The sequence below is a fragment of the Sander lucioperca genome, chromosome 5 (genome assembly GCF_008315115.2).
Source record: "Sander lucioperca isolate FBNREF2018 chromosome 5, SLUC_FBN_1.2, whole genome shotgun sequence".
Lineage (NCBI taxonomy): Eukaryota > Metazoa > Chordata > Actinopteri > Perciformes > Percidae > Sander > Sander lucioperca.
The window spans coordinates 20,635,269-20,660,298 of NC_050177.1; the positions used below are offsets into that span (position 1 = coordinate 20,635,269).

Consider the following 25,030-nt stretch of genomic DNA (forward strand, 5'->3'; position numbering starts at 1 on the left):
GCCTTCAAGCGAGGGGACAGGAAAATAAATGCTGCCATGGCAACCTTTACAGAAGGTACATTAAACATTCACTCATAATACAACTAAGGCAAAACATTATTTTCATTATTGATAATCCGTCAATTATTCACTGATTAGTTGTTTGGTCTATAAAATGTCAGAAAGCCCAAGATGACGTCCTCAAATGTCGTGTTTTGTCCACAACTCAAAGATATTCAGTCTACTGTCACAGAGGAGTGAAGAAGTGAAAATTGTTTATCAAAATAGTTCAAGATGAATTAAAAAGTTGACAACTAATCGATTAACCTAAATCGATTCATCTTTGCAGCTCTGAATAAAACACGTCATTTCTGAAAATGTGATCCAGTAATTCTAATAATTCCGATTAACTACGAATGAATGGTAAGTTGCTTTTTTCCACTTTTCTTCAATTCAGGTTTTTTCTCTCGCTGCTTTTCAGTCAGAGCACATGCATCGGTAGTCATCACTTCAAAGCCAATAATCAGTTTTGCTTTACATATATTGCATCACCATCCCAAGCATAAGACTCAGACTTATTGCTGTATTTCACTTTGAAATGAGTTGTGATGACAAACTCAGATTGTTTTTTAAAAAAAACTAAAAAAACTTTTTTGCCATAATAAGCAGCAGCCCCAATGCTCCCTACTTACATTTGGTCCAATTTAGGAGAAACGTGGCGCCACAAGCTGCAAAATCCTAGCAGCACTTCCTGCAGACTTGCGCAACAGGAAGGGTAAATAATGAAGCATGTCAACAGAGCACTGTTCACTGGGGCTGTAACCTGCAGCACTGACAGTTGTTTTCACATTCAATCTGAAACTAGCATCCTGAAGAAATAAAATAAGAGCTGCCTACAACCCCGGAAAAACTCATTAGAATGGGGAGGCCTGCAAAATCAGCAGGAAGAATTTTAACATTGCGTAACACCTGTATCTGGTGTGAACCAAAGTTCAACAAAGATGTGGGCAGCCTTGAGCCATGACATGGTGAAATCTAAAGAATCAGTTTGTGTGGTCACGGGCCTCTTTCTGATAAGCCGGCTGAATTCTCAGCTCCATGCAGCCCGGCGAGGGGGCTCAGCGTGACGCCGCAGCCTGAGAAAGCTCTCGATTTCTACGCCTGTATTCACGGTGTAGTGTTTGGGCTCTGGGCCTTATGGACACCACGGGCTTATCAAGAATTAACCTTCACACAGCAGTGCTCCTATATGTAAAATAATTTATGTGCAACTTTCATCAGCGTGACAGGTGTTTGAGACACGTCTAGGGCTCTGTGAAGCCTTGCAGTCCCAAGCTGTTTCTGGGATGGAACTGACACGCTCATCTCTCCGCAAGACTAGAGCCCTGCTCACATGCTTCAAATACAAAGCAGGTGGTCCCTCTTCTGCCACATTACAGACAAGATCTGACACGCTAATGAAAATGGAATAAACTATATGGCCCCTAAGCAGAGTTTTAGGGCTAGTTTTGCGGACGACCCAACAATGATTACATTTACATGATGCACCCAATATTCAGAAAAAGACAATATTCCGACGGAGCTGTTTGCATGGCTAACGGAAATGAATACTAATTCCACTAATATTCCTGTTTACATGCAGATGTTTTCCACCGGTGGCGGACTTGTTGGACCGTGTGAACACAGCCTCCCTCTTTCATTGCTTCAACCACCTTTTAGAAAATGTCGGCGTTGCAATGTTTGCACATATCCAACAACCTATTGATATCCAAAGTCTTTCGCAATGTGTGTTTCTCCTTCCGACCCGAGATGTGGTCTTTTCTTTTGGGCATGTATCTCTACCGCAGCCGTGCAAACTGTTGGCTAGTTGGTTTGTGTACCACAACCGTAGCAACACACAGAGCTGACAGTAAAGTGTGACTAATGGTTCGGCGGAGGCTCGACGCAGAGCTTTCGCCGTAGCCTACGTAAGAGGCCTGAAGTTTATACTTGCGCGTTGGTGTGTGCGTCGATCTCTTAGCAGGGCCGGCATGTGTGTGTGTGCATGGGGAGTGTGTGGTAGAGTGAGTGAGAGAGACTGTGAATAGCTTCGGAGCGAGTACCGACTCTGGAGTCATAGTGAGAGAAACAAAGGGTCTCCCCTGTTCTTTCTGACCACGGTGGGAAATCTGGAGCAGGAAAAGTTAACCCTCTCCTTGATTTCATGTTGTTTATGTAGATCGAACCAGGAAATGAGTGGGGGGGAAATGCAACGCTACCAAGCCACGGCTGAGCGGCATGCGTCGCCGCGACGTGTAGTTACATTTTTAGAGAGGTGCACGTCAGGTTACGGCGCAGGCTCCGGCGTAGGGTCGGTATTTCCACATACCGACGGCATAGATTTAACGCAGAAGCATAAATCACGCTTAAGCCATAAACAGACAAGAGGCGGGGCGACCTCTAGCTCACCCAGTAAGAGCGTGCGCCCCATGTAGTCCTTTGCAGCGGCCCGGGTTCGAATCCAACCTGCGGCCCTTTGCTCCGTGTCATCCCCTCTCTCTGCCCACTTTCCTGTCTATTCATTGTCACTATCTAGTAAAAGGAAAAGCCCCCCCCAAAAAAAAATCATAAAAAATTAAATAAAAAACAGGCCATAAACTGTCGCAAACTGCAGTAAAAACCCTGATTGAGACGCATACAGAATGCGCTGTATACATGTCCAGAGAATGCTTCTAAAACCGGAGTAATACCGGCATATCCCACATGTATTAATCGGAAAATGCTACATTATATTCAGAAAACGGCCTTATTTGGAATATCCAAACGGAATATGCTGTTTTCATGACCCATATCAAATTCATATTGTCATATTTGTAATAATAGTGGAATTATTAGTATCAGTGTGCATGTAAACATACTCACTAAGCAGATACCGTAGCAATGTGAGCTGAAGATCATAATATCACCATCTGCATGTAAGTAAAGAAAACATTAAACTCGTTTGTTTGTTTTTTTTCAAAGAATTCCAGCAGGTTAGGCTAATGTGACGGGAGGTGAGGAACTGAGCTAAATACACTGTCTGTGTGAGAAATATGGCCTGGTTAAAAAAAAAAAATAATCAATGTTCTGCACATCCATTTAGTTGCTGGTGCAGGACAAAAAAAGTAAAGGGTGCAGTCCGCACAACATTTAAATGCTCTGAAAAAATATATTTAAGGGTGCAGAACAAGGCACACAACGTTTCGGCCCAAAATTTGGCCTTCCTCAGGTGTTCTGCACCATCCAACCATCTTTGTCCGCTTATCCGGGGTCGGATCGTGGGGGCAGCAGCTCCAGCAGGGGACCCCACACTTCCCTTTCCCGAGCCACATTAACCAGCTCCGACTGGGGGATCCCGAGCCGTTCCCAGGCCAGATTGGAGATATAATCCCTCCACCTAGTCCTGGGTCTTCCCACGAGGCCTCCTCCCAGCTGGACGTGCCTGGAACACCTCCCTAGGGAGGCGCCCAGGGGGCATCCTTACAAGAAACCACCTCAACTTGCTCCTTTCGACACAAAAGGAGCAGCTGCTCTACTCCGAGCTCCTCACGGATGACTGAGCTTCTCACCCTATCTCTAAGGGAGACGCGAGCCACCCTCCTGAGGAAACCCATTTCGGCCACTTGTACTCTGGTGCAAGCACTATTCGTGTTCTGCACTATTACATTTTTTTTTTTCTGGAGCATTTAACTGTTGCGCAGACTTATTTGAGAAATATGGCCTCCCATCCAGAAATGAGCATACAGGATCCTCTCAAAGTAAAATAAATGAATTATGAAATCAACATTGCGTCATTATTAACTGGAACATTTTGTTGCTATTCAGTCATTATGCAAATATATATATATTTTTAAGTGCACCATTGCTTAAATGTAGTCTGTTCATCCATGTTAAACCAGAACTCAGGCAATTAAAAAGACACAAGGACCAAAACCATGAACATGAAATGAAGTTTAAAAAAAACTGCACGGCCTATTGACAGAGAGTCTCTGTTTACTTTGAGAGATTAGTGTAGACACAAGGGCAATGCATTTACCACTGAAGGACACATGTCTGGTCTTTTCAGGTCTCTGTAAGGTGCTGCACTTATTTTGGTTTTTTAAAATGTGTTTCAGTGTTCACAATAAGCAGATACTCCCTCTATAATTTCCTGTAAATACTCACAGTATTATGTTGATGAGAAAAGTGATGGGGAATAAACAGGCCTAAGGGTCGCTGAGTTGACTAATTAGCAAAACAGATGTTTATGAACTTCAAGTTCAGTTAATTAAACTTGATTCTAATAAAAGGGTGTGTATGTTTTGTCTCTCCTGGGTGCTATATTTAAAACATAATCATAGCATGTGGCTATGTTTTGGTAAGCCAACATCTCTGTACTGCTCACAGAATCATATTACAAGGAGCTACAAATGTGAAGGACAAATCTGAATCAGAGCCGGGCGATATGGAGAAAAATATCACAATATGTTTTAACCAAATACAATCAATATTACATTGCATGTCATTTTGCTGACACTTTTATCCAAAGCCACTTCCAATTAAATGCTTTCAACCTTGAAGGTACAAACTCCAGGCAACAAGAAGTAAGTTACTTGAACTTACTTCTTGCTGTCCGAAGATAGCTTTAAAGCCTCTGAACACCCACACAGGTGATTTATTCGGTCTGATTAGACTTCTGCTCAGGTTGAAGGTGGGTCAGAGCTTAGAAGAGAATTTATTAGGTCACAAATCTTTTCTACCCATAAGAATGATAAAGCTATCGATGAAGTAAATATCCTGGAACCTGTATATAAAAGCTTAGTGGAAAGCGTCCTATCTTTTAAAGGAGCACGCCGACTCATTGGGACTTTAGCTTATTCACCGTAACCCCCAGAGTTAGATAAGTCGATACATACCATTCTCATCTCCGTGCGTGCTGTAACACTGTCTGACGCCCCCAGCATTAGCTTAGCCTAGCACAGATCACGCAGGTAACTGGTTCCAACTATCCGACTGCTCCGAATAAGTGACAAAATAACGCAAACATGTTTCTATATACATGTTGTGATTTGTATAGTCACAGGGTGTACAAATAATAAGGTCACATGAGACACAGCCATATTGTAACCGTATACTAAGTGGGAACTATATTCTCAGAAAGTGGAAGCACTGCTACTTGGGCGGAGTGATTAGCGCAACACCGAAAAGCACAGTTACTTCAGTCAACAAAACCAACGTGAATAGCTAGTTAGTAGCGAATGTGACTGGTGATCATGGCATTATTTGTACACCCTGTGACTATACAAATCACAACATGTAAATAGGAACATGTTTGCGTTGTTTTGTCACTTATTCGGAGCAGTCGGCTAGTTGGAACCAGTTACCTGCATGATCTGTGCTAGGCTAAGCTAATGCTGGGGGCGTCAGACAGCGTTACAGCACGTACGGAGATGAGAAGGGTATGTATCGACTTGTCTAACTCTGGGGGTTACAGTGAATAAGCTTAAGTCCAAATAAGTCGGCGTGTTCCTTTAACATGATCATGTGGTATGGTAACCTAAACATCCAAAGGAGGAACAAACTGCAGAGAATAGTGAGCATGGCCTCAAAAATTATAGGGAGGCCACAACGGCACTTAAGTAGTATTTATGAGGAACCAACGTGGTATCATGACTTCGCGTAGACATACACGCCGACTTTCTTAAGCCAAGTGGTGTGTTATCTGTACGCATTTTGAGCTATCCACGTGTACGTCTACGCTGTGTACAGCGGACGTAAACATAAACGCCACGTGGCGTGTTATTGCCGTCTTGCAGTGTTATCGCAAAAACGTGTTATCGCGAGAAGAAAGCTACGGTTGAGTTTAGGAAAAATAGAACTGGTTGGGTTTAGGAAAAGAAAAATGGGGTTGGCTTTACACAAACAAGAGAGCGAGGAAACGCCAAACATGGGACGCGATCCCCACTCTCCTGGGTGAAAGTCCTGTGTTTTACCCATCCTCTACCCCAACCAACCTCCCTACGCTGATTTTCGCCGTTTCATACTACTCCCTACGGCGTAAATTCACACACAATCGCAAGGTAACATAAGTCAATGGAGGCCAAACGGCGTTGATAAACACGCTAAAAAGCAAGTATGCGTCTTTGTATTTATAATTGGCGTGTCATACATACGCCATTTCAGTCTGGAGGAACGCATTACAAACAAAGCTGAGAAAATTATTAATGACCCGTCCCATCCATTACATGGCGAATTTGAACTCCAACCCTCAGGGAGGCGTTTTAGAGTACCAACAACAAATAGAAACATCTTTAAGAAATCCTTCATCCCCAATGCTGTGAAGGTGCTAAATAACACTGGGAACCGTACTTAAGAATGGAATGTATGGCGAGGCAGACTTCCGGTTTGCAGGTTTTATGCACAGCAAGCATTTTTAGTAGGCTATATTTACCTATTTATTTACTTTTGTAAATGCAACCTTTGTAATGCCACTTTTCATGAAATGTATTGTCCGTTTTGTCCGTCTTGCCGTCTTGGCTATGTACTGTTTGTAATGTGTGTCTCTCTTGTATTCTTGGTGAAACCAAAGAAAGTTTTTCACATCTGTGGACAATAAAGTTTCTCGTATTCATATTCGTATTCGTATCATTTGTCCTTCCGTAACAGGTGCAAGAGAGCTAACAAGAGACTCAGGAAGATGTCAATCAATCAGTCTAGACACACCCACACAGTCCTGGGAAGAGGCCCAATCAGCCACATTAACTCAACACACCTGTGTGGGGGTTCAGAGCCTTTAGCCAAACTACAAAGAGCCATTTGAAAGTGCAACTAAGTTTTTTTATTGCAGTGATATTGTAGGGTTGACTATAGGTGCTCACAAAATATTTACATAATGAGATTTTAGATAAATAATCATCAGTAATGTGAATGTAATGACTAAATGGGTAAAGGCAAATAACAGATACGGAAGTTCAGAAAAGTACATCACTTTACCATAATGCAGCCTTTAAAACCAGGAAAAGACAACACTTATGTCACTTTGTCATATTGCGATGTTACGATATTCAAAATTTGAGACGATATGTAGCCTCATATATCGATATCGATGTAATATCGATAGATATTGCCCAGCCCTAATCTGAATACAAAGTATATAAATCTATATGACATCAGGTACTTTACAGTCCAAGAAATGTTTTGATCTCAAAAGGTTATTATCTGAAGTAGAACTCTGGTCCATTCAGACCCTGTCCGGCTCTCACTGACAATAAAAACGAGGCTGTTATATTATTTATCAGAACTCTCCGCATTGGTTTGTGCATTACTGGCATAAATATACGACTCAATTAGGAAGATGCATCATGGAAACATTTATAGTCTGCTCATAAAATCTTGGGAGTCTACTTCTACGTGTAGTTTGATACCATCAACCATCATACTTTGGCAACTGCAGAAAAAATGTGATTGGAATTTGTGCTGGACATAATCCCACATTAATAAATACACAAGGCCACAAACACTGCACAATCACTAGTAGCACACACATTCAGCTACTTAAGACTTCCACCCTAATAATTAATTTGTATGGAGGCCAAATCGAGGCTGAAGGGGAAAATCATGCAGCATTATGAGTGCAGCATAAAGTAAATTAATGTCTGAGAGGTTATTTGTGTTGCAGAGCCTTTCCCACTGCAAAAAAACGAAACACACACACACAAACCAATCAGCTACTGTAGCCTACGGTATGTGCTCGGAGTTGGAAGCGTCCAACTCTGGATTTCAATCCAATTTTAAAAAACACATTTTAGGATAACTGATGCCTCGATAACAACCAGACACAATGGGAAGGAAAACTCATTATTATGAGGACCAATGGGCCTGCAGAAAGCAAAGGCTGTTGTGATGCTGCTGGACCACAGCGATGCTTTAAAACAGAGATCTTCAACAGGGGGTCCTCAGAGTTAATGAAAATGTCTTCACATGAATCCAACATATTATTAGCAAATATGAATCAGCCTATTTGTGAAAAAAAAAACCACACTGATGATAGGGTTACTGGCCCATAGGTAAGGTAGTCACTAAGATAGCCATCCACGGGGCGCCTGGATAGCTCACCTGGTTGAGCGTGTGTCCCATGTACAAAGGCTCAGTCCTTCCCCGCAGCGGGCGCAGGTTCAATGCCGACCTGTGGCCCTTTGCTGCATGTCATTCCCACCTTTCACATCCTCAGCTGTCCTGTGTAATAAAGGCCTAAAATGCCCCCAAAAAGATAGCCATTCACAATACAGTTCATCCTAAGGATTCACTGTGCCACGTATGTTTAACAATGAAACATGTGCAGTTTAGTGTCCCAAATTAATTTCCAAAAACTGAGTGTCCCAAATGATGAGGGTCTTATCTGAGACAGGTTAGGGTTAGAGTAGCACAGGTGGTTTAGCAGGTTGATAATTAATTAAGGACACTGTATGGGGAATTTGGGACACTATACCTAAAACATGATTTATTAATTCATGCCAACAATGAGTATTTTAATAGCTTAGTATTATGCAAAAAAAGCTATGTAACGGCTTTAGGCTGCCTTATTGTAGGCCCAGTTTAATATGCAACTTAATTTTATACAATGTAGCATGGTGGTTCCTGCTGTCTCTTTCAGTTAAGGGGTCCTTGGCTTAAAACCCGTTGGAGACCCCCGCTTTAAAACACACAAAGTGCGACTGAGGCGAGGATTTGACCGCATTTCACCCCAAAAACAATCCCCCCCCCCCCCCCCCTCACCTGACTACGCAACGTGGACGTCACCACCTGACTGCAAACACACATGCCGACTCTTGAACTGTCAAACACGGGTAGTTGAGAGAGAAACGCAGCTCTATCTCTGCGACCTCTGCTCACACATGTCCCAGGTCAAACCCTGAATACAGAGGGCAACTGGCTGGTCTGTTGCAAACATCGCTTTGTATCTGTTTTATCTGTGTTTTTATTTCAAGACACGAACGCCAACGTGAACGTGGCTTCCGTTCGCTTCACCGGGGACTCGTTTTTGGCGAAAAGCCGTGCACAAAAGCGTCGTTTAAGCCGTGTTTTACCTCCTCTTGAAGTCCCTCTCGTAGGTTTTGAGGTTAGGGTCCATTTGAAGAAGGCATCTGAAGTCAGGAATTGCAACAGTATCCTCTCGGTCTGCCATGGTTTCTCCAGACGAAACCAATCGAGCACCGACTACTTCTAACTGCCAGATGAACAGAGGAAAGGAATGTCAGGCTCATGTGTGCGACTTTTTAGCAACCGGAGAAAACAGCGAATCAGACGGCTTTCTGCCAAGCCCGTCCCATCCCAGCACGCTGTGTTTCCCAGCGGGTCAGAGATAAGAGAGCCATCCGTGCCGTGCCGTACTGGGGTACAGTATGATACAGTGCAACTTTAAGATGACAGCATCAGGCGCGTCAGAGGAAGATGACTCGGATTTGTATGTAGATGTGCAGCTTTGTAGGTTAATACAGATGCAAGGGCATGTACAATGCCCATGTCTCTGGTGCTCAATATTGGCTTTGAAGGATTTGTCTGTCACTTTTGCCGACATATATCAACAAATACCGACCATATTATCAGTGCAGTTTGTCTGAATATTCATTGTGACCTTTATTTTACAGTCCCTCCAGAAAAACGTGATTATGCGATCGCATAATTCAATGCATAATCAGCCAAAGTCCGCATATTTATGCGGGGCCGCATTTTTTTCAAATACGCCGCACTTTCGCAGCATAAATTGCCGATTTCCGCTCAAAATATGCAGGTCTTGCGTTAGTTCATAATCCCCGCATTTTTGTTGCAAAAAAGTCACATATATCTTAGCAGAAATTTGAAAAATGTTACGTTTACTTAACACAAAAGCAGCCATTTTCCCCTGTTGCCATGGGAACGTTATGAAGTGACGTAATTACGCGACGTGAACATCATCGAAAAGCTGCAAACCTCTGAATCCACGATGAAACCGCCATTTTTGCAAGTTCCCGCAATTTCATCGCATAAAATTGCATAAATATCCCACATATTCCATCACATTTTTTAAGAAAACGTGCTGCATAATCAAGGATTTTTGCCCGCAACAATCACAAAAAACTCCACATTTTTCTGGAAGGACTGATTTTAGCAACACTACACTGTAAAAAAAAAAAGTTATTTGACTGGAATTCACTGTATAATTTTACGGATTTTTTCCGTTTTTTCTACATTAAGTGTTAATGCCAGAAAAATACAGAAAAATACTTTTATTTAAAAAAAAAACCATTAAATTAAGGTTTTAGTCTGTAAATTGATATAATGAGATAATATAGTTGTTTAACAGGATAATTCCATTGCTTAACGGTCTTGAAAGTTAAATTACATTGAATTTTATGTAAAAAGACAAAAAAAACCCATAATTTTACGGTGTGTAAAATTGAGGCCTCTTTCTGTTTTTTTACTGTTAAACCTTAAATTTAATGTAAAGAAACGTTAAAAAACAATCGTGAAAAAACGGTAAAAAGTCTGGCAGCAAAATTTGCCAAACACTTACCGTGAAATGACAGTAAAAAACCTTATGTTATTCTACAAAGAATTTATTTTTAAAATACAGCTATCTACTGTACATTTTCTGTATTTTCACAGTCCAACTACTGTAGATTTAAAAAGAATTGTAATCAAAAAACATATTTAGAATGTTAAACAAATGTATAAATCTGTACAAACACTGAAAAATATTGCAAAATACCTTAAAATTACATAATTTAAATGAAAACTGCTGTTTTCATACGGTTTTCTTTGGTAAATTCACAAGATTATTCAATCCATCCACAAGAACTCCCTGTTAAAGTACAGATTCCTGGATGTAAAACACATAAAAATTATGTAAAATGACTTTCAAATACCCTCCTTTAGGCGTTTATTTTATGATTATCCAATCTATTTACGGTAAATTCCTGTTTAATACTGTGTTTTTACTGTACAAAAAAGAGAAGATAATGGGATAATACCTTCCAGAAACATTGTAATAATAGTCATTACTTTATATAAACAATATTTGAGAGTATTTACAAGCAACTCTCCAATATATCTACATACTTTTACCATTAATGTATGTTGTTTACTTTAAATAAACATTCATTTATAGTTATTTACATGTCAAATTAATGTAAAATTACCCTATTTGACAGCCCATTAATAGTATCTTAAAAGATTTAGGCATTTATTTTACATGATTATCCAATCAATTTACAGTAAATTCCTGTTTAATACTGGTTTTCTACTGTACAAAAAACAATATGTGATAATAACTTGCAGAACCATTATTTTATAGTCATTACTTTATATAAACGTTACAATCAACTCTTCATTATGTCTACAGGCTTTTCCCCATAAATGTATAAGGGTTTACTTTATATAAACAATATTGTATAGTGTTAAAAATAAACTATCTAATATACTGTACTTTAATCATTAATATATCAGGTTTACTTCATACAAACAATACTTTATAGTGATTAAAAGCAACTATTCAATATATCTACAGACTTATCCCATTAATGTACTGTGTGTTTACTTTGTAAAAATATTTGACAATATTTACAATTAACTATCCACTATATGCATCAGAGACTCTTCAGAGGGTAAATATTGGTATAATGTATAGGGGTCCATTTTAGCTTATTCAATGTCGTCTCATACTGTGTGTTAGTGTTTTAATCGCTGTCAAACTTCATCCTGGCCAGTGTCTCTTAATGCAAGTCTACTAAATTCTAGCAATAGAGTAGGACTTGTATTTAGCTTTGCAGTTATTTGAAGAGGGGTTAACAGAGGTACTGAGACAGGTAGGACCAGCCATACCCGTTTAATGCATTGAATGAGGCTGACATGAACCCTCACTGCATGGCCTCAACAACTCCACAGCAAAAACCCACAAGCAATTGTTCTCAATTATAGTTGGATCAATGTAATTATATTAGAAACTACACTACTGTAATATTTTGCAAGCATATTTATGGTAATACAAACAGTAAAACAACTTGGCAGCACACAAGCTTAAAAAGCTATAGGACTACTGCACCAAATCACCACTGGTGACAAAGATGCTGTATTTAGATCTGTCTTTGTAAAAATAAACATTCTTTCACCTAAATATTTGTGGAAACAAAGCCATAGCTTCAGTTATGGGAATGCATAAGAGACAAGAGTCAACCTAAACTACAGGCCTTGGATGTACATGATGTCTATTTTAGTCCAAGTCTGTGATATGCTCATCACTATATAATCATGTTTTGGTCTGGCAAATTAGTTGACAAAAGAATCGTGCAGCCACAGTTCACATCACATAGGCCCACAACCCTATAGGCCTACAGGATGACGATACAGTACACAGAGAGCCAGGCAGCCTGCAGCCTGGGTAAGCCTACATCTTCACCATCCTAATATTTTAGGGGCCATCTGATGTTCTTGCCTCATTTCACTTCCGTGGAGGCCATGGGCCTATTTCAGATTCATGGCCCAACATCTTTTTCCATTGACTGCTTACTTTGCTGATGTCTGCGGTGATGTCTTATACTGTGTCCACTCTGGCTTTTGATGTTTGTTCCTGTCTATGTCATGCAAACAGCTCAGAGCATGAGCTTCCCTCTTATGTGGGGTAGAATGAATATTCATGCATGTCCGGTACCTTAAATGCCTCACCAAGACCTCGGTGATCTGACCACCCCTGCCTCTGAAATTACACTACAATTTCCACTGACTTGCAATGGTTACACAGGCATAGATGCACATATTGGGCAATGTGTGTTTCATTAAGGTGTAACATTAATAAGTTAAATGGATTGCCTGTGCCACAGCTATGCTACACTTTTATAAGGGGTGGAAAATCAATATTAATGCACACCAGTACCTCAAATACAGTATGTACCTGCTTGCCTAACTTGCACACCACCTAACCTAACTTGTTCCGCTAGTTCCAACCCTCATACAGTTTAATTCAACCCTGCGTTGATAGGAAAGTGTGTCCCCTCCTATGAAAGTCATGCCTCCCGACAAACAGTATGGACATCTGCAACATTATGCTTATTTGAGAAATTATCTGTGATTTCATTTCAAAACTGAAGGAGTAGGCTTTTCATAAAAGGCTGTTAATCCACTTTAAAAGGAGTCTTTCAATACAAACTAGGGTATGTGCTTCAGGAAAGTGCGCGCAGATTCAAATAATTGAATGTTGCACAATCATTGGATGAATCATGCCGGGCAGAGACGATCTTGACCAATGATATTGTTTGACTTCATGGGGGGCTGTGCTAACGTCAAACTCATCTCGACGCAGAGACAGTGTGGATAATAATGTAACGCAGGAGTCAGGACTTCTTCACGATGATTCACATTCAGCTTTCACTTAAGGTAAAGTAATACTTTTCTTTTTATGTACATGCAGTTTCCTCACGAGATATCAACTGGACACGAGTTAAGATAACAGATAGCATACGTTTCACAATTTTAAAATGTCAGCAGGGATAACGTTAGCATTTGCCGTTTATGTGCCTTATCAAAGTGTGTCTGGCGTTAGCTAACGTTACATTAAGACTGTCCTTATGTAATGTTAGCCCTGAATGTGAACCATGCACCAATCGTAATTTTAGCTAGCTAGCTAGCTAGCTAGCTAGCTAGCTAAATATATAACAGTTAACTAGACAGTTAGACAGTTTAGCAGGTCAGCTTGATTTGCTGGGTACTAGCTAATACTAGTAATTAAAGAAACGTTATAACGCTCCGTTGCTCCTAACGCTAGTAGTTAACATTACTGTTAACTAACCGGTAACCCGCCGTTTAACGTTACCACCTAGCTAGGTTATGCCTCAAGTTTACATAAGCTATCTCAGCTGACTAACTTTACGTTGGTTCTACTTTATGAACAGTGAACCACACGTTGTAACAACAACAAGTTACAACTTGACATTAAACGGAGCGTCTGCTTTGTGGACCACAACATCTTAATTTGAACGTGATCGTTATTTTCACTCATGATTCAGTGTGTCCAACTTAACATTACCATTCTGTCTTTCCAGAGAGAATATTTCCATTCCCGCTTTCCACATAAAAATAAATGGACAGGGAATTGAACAAACTCAGAAATAAGATATAGGCTACCTGCTCTATTTATAACTGTTTCTTCCTCCAGACAATTGCACTCAGTCTGTAATTAAATATGTATTTTAAGTTTAATTTTTGCTGTAAATCAAAATAAATAAATACCTGGTGGTCAATGCTGGCAAGCCTCCACAAATAAATCTATGTATACTACTGTTACAGTAATGTTCAAATCTCACCCTAATTCTTTAATCCTTGTTTAGGCAAGATGGAAGAAAGAAGATCAAGAAGATAAAGAAAGCTAAAGTAAATAGATGTTCACCCTACAGTATCACACGTTATCATCTGTACCTTACCACATCTTTCTCACCCATGTTATGGCTCTCATTCTGTGTTCAGTTTGACAAGGATCAACAGACCAGACAACTCTCCCACAGCCAGCCTGAGAACCTGCTTTACGGTCTGAATAGCCTGGGTGAAGTTGAAGACTCGTGCATCAGATGGCTGAGAAAAGGATAGCCCAGAGCAAGAGGGAGCCCAGCAGAGGCTAAGAAGGAGGCAGCAAAGGAGTTCACAAACACACATACAGCTAATGGAGGTACTGAATGACAGGTCCATTTCAGAAAGCAGGTTTAGTGAAAACTCTGAGTTTGTTAATCCTGAGATGAGGGTAATTCTGGGTTTTCCGTTTCAGAAAGAGAGGTAACCTAACCTCGCACTCTGTGAACCTAACCTAGTCGGGAACAGGTTCTCTTCTTTCAGTCTCCTCCCTCTGACACAGCTCTCTTTCATTTCATCATTCATAATTGCAGTCTGTATCAGGCGCATTTTAGCGCAGTTTGTTATCGGCATGAATAAAAAAAACAGGGTTGGTTTATTAACCATGTTAGGCAGATTATAAAACTTTTTTTTTTCTCAAAACATGCAATATCCTTTTGTCGACGATCCCGGTGATGTAGAAGCTGTATTACTTTGCAGGGAGTTAAACATACGTCAGGAGATGATATTGAGGCCCCGACGCATTTTAATTTCCAGATAAATACCTATTTGAGCGGTACCGTTTTTTTCTTCCCAGTCTATCAGTTATGTAGCCTACATAACCTTATCCATCCTCATATCACTAACGTCACCCATCGTGGACATGCTCTACATCCCAGCACATTATTTGTGTCACATTACATTTTTTTGCAAACAACAGTTTTCTTTACAACATTGGTGATGCGGAGCATATTGGTAAAGCTACTGTAGCAAAGCGCCGTCAGAAGAGTGGGACTCACTCTGAAACGTTTTTTAAACGTTTGTGCAGTGTTCCCTGGACACAAACCAGTAAGAGCCATTAAAAAGGAGTTCCACAGTATTGCAGGTGAATGATGTAAAACCTTTGAAATATAAGATTATGAATTATAGTTCTGTTGATGATGGTGCTGCAGCCTCAGAATGGGATTAGTAGGCCTAGGACTTTTATAGATTATAGGTTCAATACCATTTCACCAGTAATATTATACTTATGATTAAATATGATATACACTATATTGGAACTAACGCATTTACTCTAGCAGCAATTTTCTCCTTCCTGAAATGGGCCCCTGCATTGTTAACGGTTGCTTTACCTGGTCTGTGCTTGTAAATAAAACGAACCGGATTTGGATTTGTAACATTGTTACACCCCTTTTTGTTGGTACAGCCTTACTTGAGTCTAAACACAGTGACTTGGGACTTGTTGAAGACGGTGAAGGTTAAGATTTGTGACTTGCACATGTGTGACTTAAGACCGTTACACACTGGGGGCGTGACGAATAAGTGACGCCAATATGCAAAATAATCGCCTGTGAATATTTCACATCAAAACTATTCACACCGGCAGCGATGCAAATTTGTGACAGTTTTCAATATAAGGTTTGGATATACACGCCAGCTCATCTACAATGTCAGTAGGACAGATGCTGAAGAGAGCGAGAAAGTGACGGAAGATGTGGTGTGAGCGGACGAGAAAGAGAGAGCAGTCGGAGCAGAGGAGAGTTAACGTTTAGTGGTGAAGATATGAAGTGATTGTACAGCAGCTAGATTCTGCAGTTTGACAACAAATACATGCAGCAGCTCCTCAAAAGCACCAAAAGGTGTCCCGTCTGGTTTCCAGACTGCTGAGTGGAGGGACGGGGGTTAGCTTCGGATACGTCCCAGGAAAAGCTGTAACACTAAGCTACTGTAAGCTATTTATTGAGTTTCCTCTAACTCTAATTGAGTATACAGTTAATACTCAATTGAATTCCCTCTGCAAAACAGTGTAGCATATGTCTCAGGCTTATTGTGAAAGGTAAAAACGGAAAGAATGTTTCTGGCATACGCTGCCTTTGTAAAGGTTGAAAGGAGTAATAAAGTTTGCTGACGTACAGTCTGTAGTTGGGACAGCAGCCTCCGTGTTGTTGTTTGGTGATCCTCATAAGTAAACACTACTTGTGACAAAAACAACAGTTCGAAAAAATATATTGACATGCGAAATAATCGTCCCTGGTGTGCAGTGGTCTTTAATCTCACCTCTGATATTTTTGATTAAGAGCTACTCTCTGGCGAAGCCACAAACCAGAAATGTAAGACTCAGACTATGATGTCATCAGGTTACTAAGCTGCTTCATAGACAATGAATGTGAAACTAATTTTGTAGAATAAAAAAAACCAAATGAGGTTTATTCTATGTTAGCATTTTATTTCTGAAAGAGAAACTCTACCCGTTACCTCTGAACACCCCCCTGGGTGATCTCAGTGTCATCTTTCAAATATTTCTCAATTCATTGTTTTTGGAAAAGCTCCAGACATTATATCAGATGACATCACAAATTTGAGTTTTTAGATTTTGGAGAGAGTTGTTCATGTTCACTGACATTTTTAACACACATGTATGAATTCCCAAATTGCCCATAGTTCCCCTTTTGCTATAATTCAATGTACCAGACAGTTTTTGCTCCCATAAGTTTATTCATATGTGAACTTTAAGGATAGCACTGTTTAAATAGTGCATTTCTTTGTAAAGCATGCAGTAAATGGTCATTCTATAATACTTTCTGGTTATGATACATCTTAAAATCTCATACATCTCAAATAGGGATCTTCAGTGAATGGATTGGACAATGCTGTAAAATGTCAGCAGAAAAAATTATATATTTATTGCGTGTAAAAGTAGTTGATGCAATTGCACTTTTACATATAGCCCTTTTGGTTTTTGTACATTCAAAACCCCATTTACTAATGAGGAAGTTGTGAACATATATTGGTTAATAATAGTAATTACTGTCAAATAATATTTATGAAGTAAATCCCATGCACTTATAAGAAAAGTCTGTAGATATATTGGTGTTGCTTGTTATTACTGTCAAATGAAGTTTATATAAAATAAACATGTATGTACATATAATGGAGAGTTGCTTGTTATTACTGTCAAATAATGTTTATATAAAGTAAACCCCCTACTTCAATGAGAAGTCTGTAGATATATCAGATATTTGCTTTTAAGTTACTATAAAACAATGTTTATATAAAGTAACCTCATATATTAATAGTAAAGGTATGTAGATATATTGGAGAGTTGCTTCTAAATTACTATAAAACTATGTTTATATAAAGTAAACCCTGTACAATAATGGTAAAAGTATATATATATATATTGGATAGTTGTTTGTAATTACTATAAAGAACAGTTTATATAAAGTAAGCCCCCATACAATAATGAGGTACAGTCTGTAGATATATTGGATAGTTGCTTGTTATTACGGGCAAATAATGTTTATATAAAGTGAACACCCATACAATAATGGTAAAACTATGTGTATATATTGGATATTTGCTTGTATATATAAAGTAAACCTCGTATATTAATGGTAAAGGTATGTAAATATATTGGAGAGTTGCCTTTTATAACTATAAATGCATGTTTATTTAAAGTAAACAACATACATTAATGGTAAAAGTATGTAGATATATTGGAGAGTTGCTTGTAAATACTCTCAAATATTGTTTATATAAAGTAATGACTATTATTACAATGTTTCTGGAAGGTATTATCCCATTATCTTCTCCTTTTTGTACAGTAAAAAAACAGTATTAAACAGGAATTTACCGTAAATAGATTGGATAATCATAAAATAAATGCCTAAAGGAGGGTATTTGAAAGTCATTTTACATAATTTTTATGTGTTTTACATCCAGGAAGCTGTACTTTAACAGGGAGTTCTTGTGGATGGATTGAATAATCTTGTGAATTTACCAAAGAAAACCGTATGAAAACAGCAGTTTTCATTTAAATTATGTAATTTTAAGGTATTTCTGCAATATTTCTTAGTTTTGATAAAGATTTATACAGTTGTTTAACATTCTAGAAATGTTTTATAACAAGAATTTGTTTTAATTCTATAATAGTTATACTGTAAAAATACAGAAAATATTTACAGGAAATTTCTGTATTTAAAAAAAGAATTTTTCTGTAAAATAATGTAAGGTTTTTTACTGTAATTTGACGGTAAGTGTTTGGCAACTTTGCTGCCAGACTTTTTACCGTTTTTTTACGTTTTTTTTTTTTACAGTGTAGTCAATGTCATCATAGACTGTAAAAATACAGTCAGTGTGAAGGATGTATCAACAACAACCAGTGGTGGAAGAAGTACTACTCAGATCTTTTACTTGAGTAAAAGTAGCAATAGCACAGTGTAGAAATAATGTTACCAGTAAACAGGCTTCAAAATTAACTTTTTCGTCCACCAGCCAAATGGCTAGTGAACGTTCAAATATTACGAGCCACTCAATAGATTACCATCAGGTTTTTTGGCTGGTGAGTGAAGCAAATCTACCAGTCACTTGCATTTTTCACCAGCATTTGGCTGGTAAACGGCGCTAATTTTGAACCCTGCCAGTAAAAGCCCAACATTCAAAGTATTACCTAAAAAGTAGCCTTCAAAAGTATTAGCATCAGAATATAGCCTACTTGAAGTACCCACAATTAAAGTTAGCTACTCATTATGTAGAATGGCCCATTTTAGTATAATGTATATTATTGGGTTTAGATTATTGTTGCATTCATATGTAGGCTACATTACTTTTATATATTTCACATGATACAGGTAGGGTGAATATGAATTACTTTCTATACTGTTGGGTAGCTATGAATTTACCCCGGGTGTCAATAAAGTCTCGCCTTATCTTAACCAATAGTATGTATAATAATGTGTTTGTTGATTATACTTTGTATTATTAATCTAAGTAATCTAAGTAACTAATAATTAAAGTTGTCAAATAAATGTAGTGGAGTAAAAAGTGCAATATTTGCCTCTGAAATGTAGTGGAGTAGAAGTAGAAAGTAGCAGAAAATAGAAATACTCAAGTACTGTACAAGTACCTCAAACTTGTGCTTAAGTACAGTACTTGAGTACTTAAGTTACTTTCCACTACTGACAAAAACTACTGGCTGCTTTTGCATAAATTTAGGTACAAACATTCCTGGTAAATGCAAAACGTTTGATGGTTCCCCAGTCCCTTTTTCAGTGCCAATGTCAGGGTAGAATTTCCTTTAAAAAAACTTAAATTATGTATTTATTTATTGTAAATGTTGCGGGCCACATTTATTCTCCACTGAGAGGACGCTCTGTGAGTCTTTCCACCTTCCAGCCAAAATGTCAACTTCACCCACAGACACACACAAGACTCCTTACTATGCACTGGACAGATTACAGTTCAGCTGGCTGCAACTGCACTCTCCTGAGGGGATGCACCCTTTGGATTAGCTGTTCATCTGGTGCTCCCCTCAGGACATTTTCAGCCCATCTACTGTTAAGGCTCTAGAAAGAATCATTTCAATTCCTAATAAAAAATGAATGATTTGGGGCGGCCTCTAGCTCACCCAGTAAGAGCGTTCACCCCATGTAGGCTGAGTCCTGCAGTGGCGTGGGTTCAAGTCTGACCTGCATCCTTTGCTGCGTGTCATCCCCCCATCTCTCTCCCCCTTTCATGTCTATCCACTGTCACCGAAAAAGCCCCAAAAAATAATCTTTAAAAAAAATTTATGATTTATTCAAGGTCAGTTGAAAATTAAACACGTGGCTTTCCACAAAACTACAGCTTTGCAGTTAAATGTAAACACCCTTTACAGTATACTTGAACATGAATAAATGAATGTGCTTTATGGAAACATTTCTCGTGTCCTTCATGTTCGATGGGGAAACTAAAACGTAATATGAACAAACTGCATTGACTTCAGTAGCATGTTATTCAGTAAAAGTAGTACTTTGGTACAGTACGTGAACTGAGACAGACGTCATGAAGCAAGATTACATTGATTTGGGCAAAGTTTAATTTAGACAAAGTTTGTTTAATGTCAAGGCCTGCTGTCACAGAACTGGATAAAGCTGCCCAGACACACGCTGCGTGTGTGTGTGTGTGTGTGTGTGTGCGTGCGTGCGTGTGTGAGTGAGTGAGAGTGTGTGTGTATGTGTGTGTGTGGGGGGGGTTGTGTGTGTGTGTGTGTGTGTGTGTGTGTGTGTGTGAGTGTGTGTGTGGGTGTGTGTGTGTGTGTGTCCATGTGTGTGTGTGTGTGTCCGTGTGTCCGTGTGTCCGTGTGTGTGTGTGTGGTGACTTCTTTCCTTTTAATCTGCATGTCTTTCTATCTTTCTACAATTCAACGCTTTGATCCCATTGTCTCTGGCCTCTATAAGTTTTACCACAAACTACTTCACTGAAGTAGCAGAACTAATTCCACGGACTCGAGTAGGATAACCTTGCTATAGTTTAGATTAAATCCCTCTCGGAGAAGCCTGATAAATATGCACGCGGACTACAGAAATAGTGTGGCTCTTGAAAGTGTTGTCCTTGTCACAAAATAAAACTGTCTCCCAGCTAAAGGGCACAAAGGGAGTGTCATTCTAAAGAGCCATCTGTTGGTAATAGATGAAACAAGTGTGTTACTCTTCCCCCCAGAAGGTTATGCCAATAAATGCTGTCTCTGTGATTCACAGCTAAATAACAAATATTTACAGCGCCATGTGGAAAGACACAGGACCCAATCACAACAGCAGACAAAAATATCAGATTTTATCTGAAGGATGTTGACTTGATAAGCTGAAGGAAGAGGAGCAGCAACTACAATTTAGCCTGTACTAGTGCAGTGCCCGTTGAAAATGTGTCTGTTTGGAACGGGCCGATTGCTTGGCCTGTGGTATTGCTGCTTGTAGAATTCAAAACTAGTTTAGCACAGATCCTGGAGGTAACCGGTTACCTCCAGGATCCGTGCCAAGCTAGGCTAGCGGTGGGTGTATCAGACAGAGTTACGACACGCATGGAGATGAGAAGGGTATGTATGGACGTATCTAACTCTGGGGGATACGGTGAATAAGACAAAGTCCCAATAAGTCATCATGTTCCTTTAATAACGGCCTACAAGGACAGCTGAAATGATTAGACCAGGGGTCTTCAACCAAGGCCAAGGATCCCCTCAAAATTGAGTTGCATATTAAACTGGGCTTACAATAACATGTAGCCTAAAGCCTATATACATACTGTACTAAAGATTCTTATTTTTATCTTATTTTGACACTTGCTTTCTACACTTACCTCACTTCCTGTACCTCACTTCCTTTCCTCCCCTGTTTTCACAACTAACCGTGCGTTCATGGACATCGGAAAAACGTTTTTCCGAGTGAAAACGTCATCATTCACGTCCCTTCCTGTCGGAATCAGAGGTGGGAAACTCAGGCCAGATTTTGCTAACCGAGTTTCCCAGTTGGTGACACGTTGTTGACAACTGACGTTTGATGTAGGCAACTTTGGTTCACTGAACATATTTCAATGACAATAAACTGTTTATTGTGGACAAATGCCTCTGCTGAGAAACATACACAGACATAACATGTTTCAAATTATTCATAAATAGGCCTATGTATAAAAAAAACCCAACACATTATCCGTGTCCTTTCCTGTTCATTTTCCTGCAGATAACACAAACACCTGACGATGTGCTGTTTGTATGCTCGCATAACAAAACAGCAGCAAATTATTGTAGCCTCCATGTTTTCACCAGGTTTTCACACACCTGATGCTCTAGGCTACGCCCAACATTTGATGGCAGTCATGCAACAAGTTGTTATGCCAAACGCCAATATAACAGAAGAAGAAGAAGAAGAAGAACACGCATCCCGACCATCCTAACCATGTGAACACTGGTAGTCGGAAAAACAACGTAATCACGGGGGCGGTCCCTGTTATTCCGAGGTGGCTTTTGTTTCCACCCTAATTACCTGATTGAGTTCACCTGGTCACTCCTTATTTAAAGACTGCACTCCCTCACAGTCAGTCTTTTCTACACTTTCACATGGGGTGGCAGCTGGTAAGATGACTTTTACTTTGCACCTTTATTTCTTGGTAATGTGTCTATTTGAATGACCGCTTTAATTTATCTAATTACTTTATGAACATGTCAGAATATTGACTTTGTTAAGTTCTAATTTCTATTTGTTTCTTCCCAGATCCTCCAACCCATGTGTGTCTGTTCTGTCCTGTTCTGTTGTTATCCATTATCATTTGCCTTACCACCTTTTTATTGAATAAATCTTCATTGAATGGACTAAACTTCTCTGTGGCTTAATCATACATACTGACCGATGCCCCATGACAATGGCAATCAACCTCTAAAACTTAACCCTCCTTAACACATACCTTTGTATGGTGCATAAAATATTATGCTTTTAAATTAAAACATTTGGCCTATTCATGTATTTGCACTGGATCATATATTTATCATGTTTTAAGATTAAAATGTGGCACAGTGAATTCTTAAGCTTAACTGTATCTTTAGATGGCTACCTTATGCATACCCTAGCTTACCTTTCCTAAATAAAAAAAGTATCTTTACTAATATGTTGGATTCATGTTGATGAATACTTTCAGACATAATTAAAACAAATTTGGAGGGCCCCCTGCAGCAACTCTGAGGACCCCCTAGGGGTCACGGACCCCCTGTTGAAGATCCCTGGATTAGAACTGTTTGGATCGTTTCCACTTTCTAAAATGTGAGGCTTCTTCTGCATTGAGTACTTCTACTTCTAATACATTAAGTACATTTTCCTGATGATACTTACATCATTTTACTTAAGTAACATTTTCAATGGAGGACTTTTATTTGTAACAGTATTTTTGACTGTGGTATTAGTATTTTTACTTGAGTAAAGGATCTGAATACTTCTGCCACAACTGGATATGTCCTTTTCCTGGATGTTGTCTTTCACGTCCTGAAGATTCTTTGTCTAAGATGGCTTGTATAGACTTAATCCTCCTCAACCTTTTGATACAGAGACAGAATCAAACTGAAAATGGCAGAATTATTTATTTTTCAGGAAAACTGAAGATTTCAGTGCAAAGCGTGCCTCCATTCCTCCCACCCTATTCACCCCAATTTCACTCCAACAAAATCTTCCTTTTCTGCATTTCCTTTTCCCAAGACACTTAGAACCCTGGGTGGCTGTAATGTGTTCATTCAGAAGAACTCAGATGATGAAGCTTTGAGCGTTCCCTCCCTGTGGTACTGAACGTACAGTCCCACTGCAGAATGTGATTTCAGTTGAAAGACGCAAAATGCAAAGATGCAAAACAAAATTGAAATGCCAGTTTCGACTGTCAGTGTGACTCTAATTGAAGCTGGCACAAACAAGCTTCTCATTCAACTAAATTGTTGAGTATACAAGCATGCTACACTGGTATCGTGTGTAATGAAAAAATACAATTAGTCTTTCAATACCTGTAATTATTTATCAAAGAATTATGATGCACCCAAGCTGAGCGAACAACTTCCCAGTGTTCAGTCTCCATAAGACACCTCGAAGGCAAACAGCTGGAGAAGATACAGCAGGGAAGTAGAAGGGAGTATTCAGTGAATATTAAAACTGTAACTCTAAATGTTGTAATAAGAAACATAAATGAATGGACAGTAGCTGCAGCCATTCACTAAACAATTAAACATAATGAAAAACAACGTGGCACATGTATCTTAGCATCATCTCTTTGCAAATCAGAGCTTTGATTTTGATCACTTTGTCCTAATTACGGTGGCTCCAACATATGACTGCATGCAATCAGGTCTATGGCAATTAAAATAAAAAGACAAAACTTATTCTTCTAAAGTACTATAATTGTACACGTTTGCGGAGAAATGCAATAGATGTCTGAGAAAATGTTGAACTTTTGGCATGAAAACGTTTTTTTAAAGTCAGCAAGAGAAATGTTTGATTCATTTAAAAAAGAAATGCCATTTCTGTATTATTCACAGACAATGGCTCTATTTACATATAAGCAAACTGCTTTTCAAAATATGTTCGCTACAGAGAAGTTGACAGTTTGATGTGGAAATGAAATGCTAAATCATGTGCAATGTTTCCTACGGGGAAACTATAATAGCCAAGTAAATGAGCAGAGAAAATACAAAGAAGACAGAACAACTCCAAATGATTGAAGAATGAGATAACTAACAGCTGTACTGTAAGACCCCTGACATTTGTGAGCAGATAGTTATGAGTAAAAATGTTCAAAAGTTAAAAATATAATTGAGAACCGTCAGTTGTTGTAGCAAAACTATTTTTTTATAAATAAGTTTTTAGATGTCACGGCCAAATGGTTGGGCAAAGAGGATGGATCAATGAAACATCAATATAGATGAAGAATGGACACCACAGTCTCTCATATTTATTTCATATTTGCATCCAATTTTCATACAAGCACAGTGAGGATTGCAACTCTGATTCTATATGCACACTACTTGATTTAGATTAAGATGAATTTGTGGTCGGGGAACAGTTGTTTTTATGCGACTGAGTGTGTGTGTGTGTGTGTGTGTGTGTGGACACTGCGTCACAGCAGTCCACTGAGGAAAGATATTTTCAGCTTTTCAAAACAGCAGACATCTCCCATCTCTAGCTGTCAGACAGGAGCGGAG

At 39.1% G+C, this 25,030-nt stretch overlaps 1 protein-coding gene across 1 annotated transcript in view; it reads right to left on the reverse strand.

The window, feature by feature from the left end:
* Positions 1-9,318, reverse strand: part of gbe1b (glucan (1,4-alpha-), branching enzyme 1b) — a 146,585-nt gene extending 137,267 nt beyond the window's left edge. The window contains exon 1 of the mRNA XM_036001146.1: positions 9,063-9,318. Within this exon, the coding sequence (XP_035857039.1) occupies positions 9,063-9,160 (98 nt within the window). The 5' untranslated portion in view covers positions 9,161-9,318. The remainder of the gene's footprint in view (positions 1-9,062) is intronic.
* Between the last annotated feature and the right edge of the window lie 15,712 nt (positions 9,319-25,030).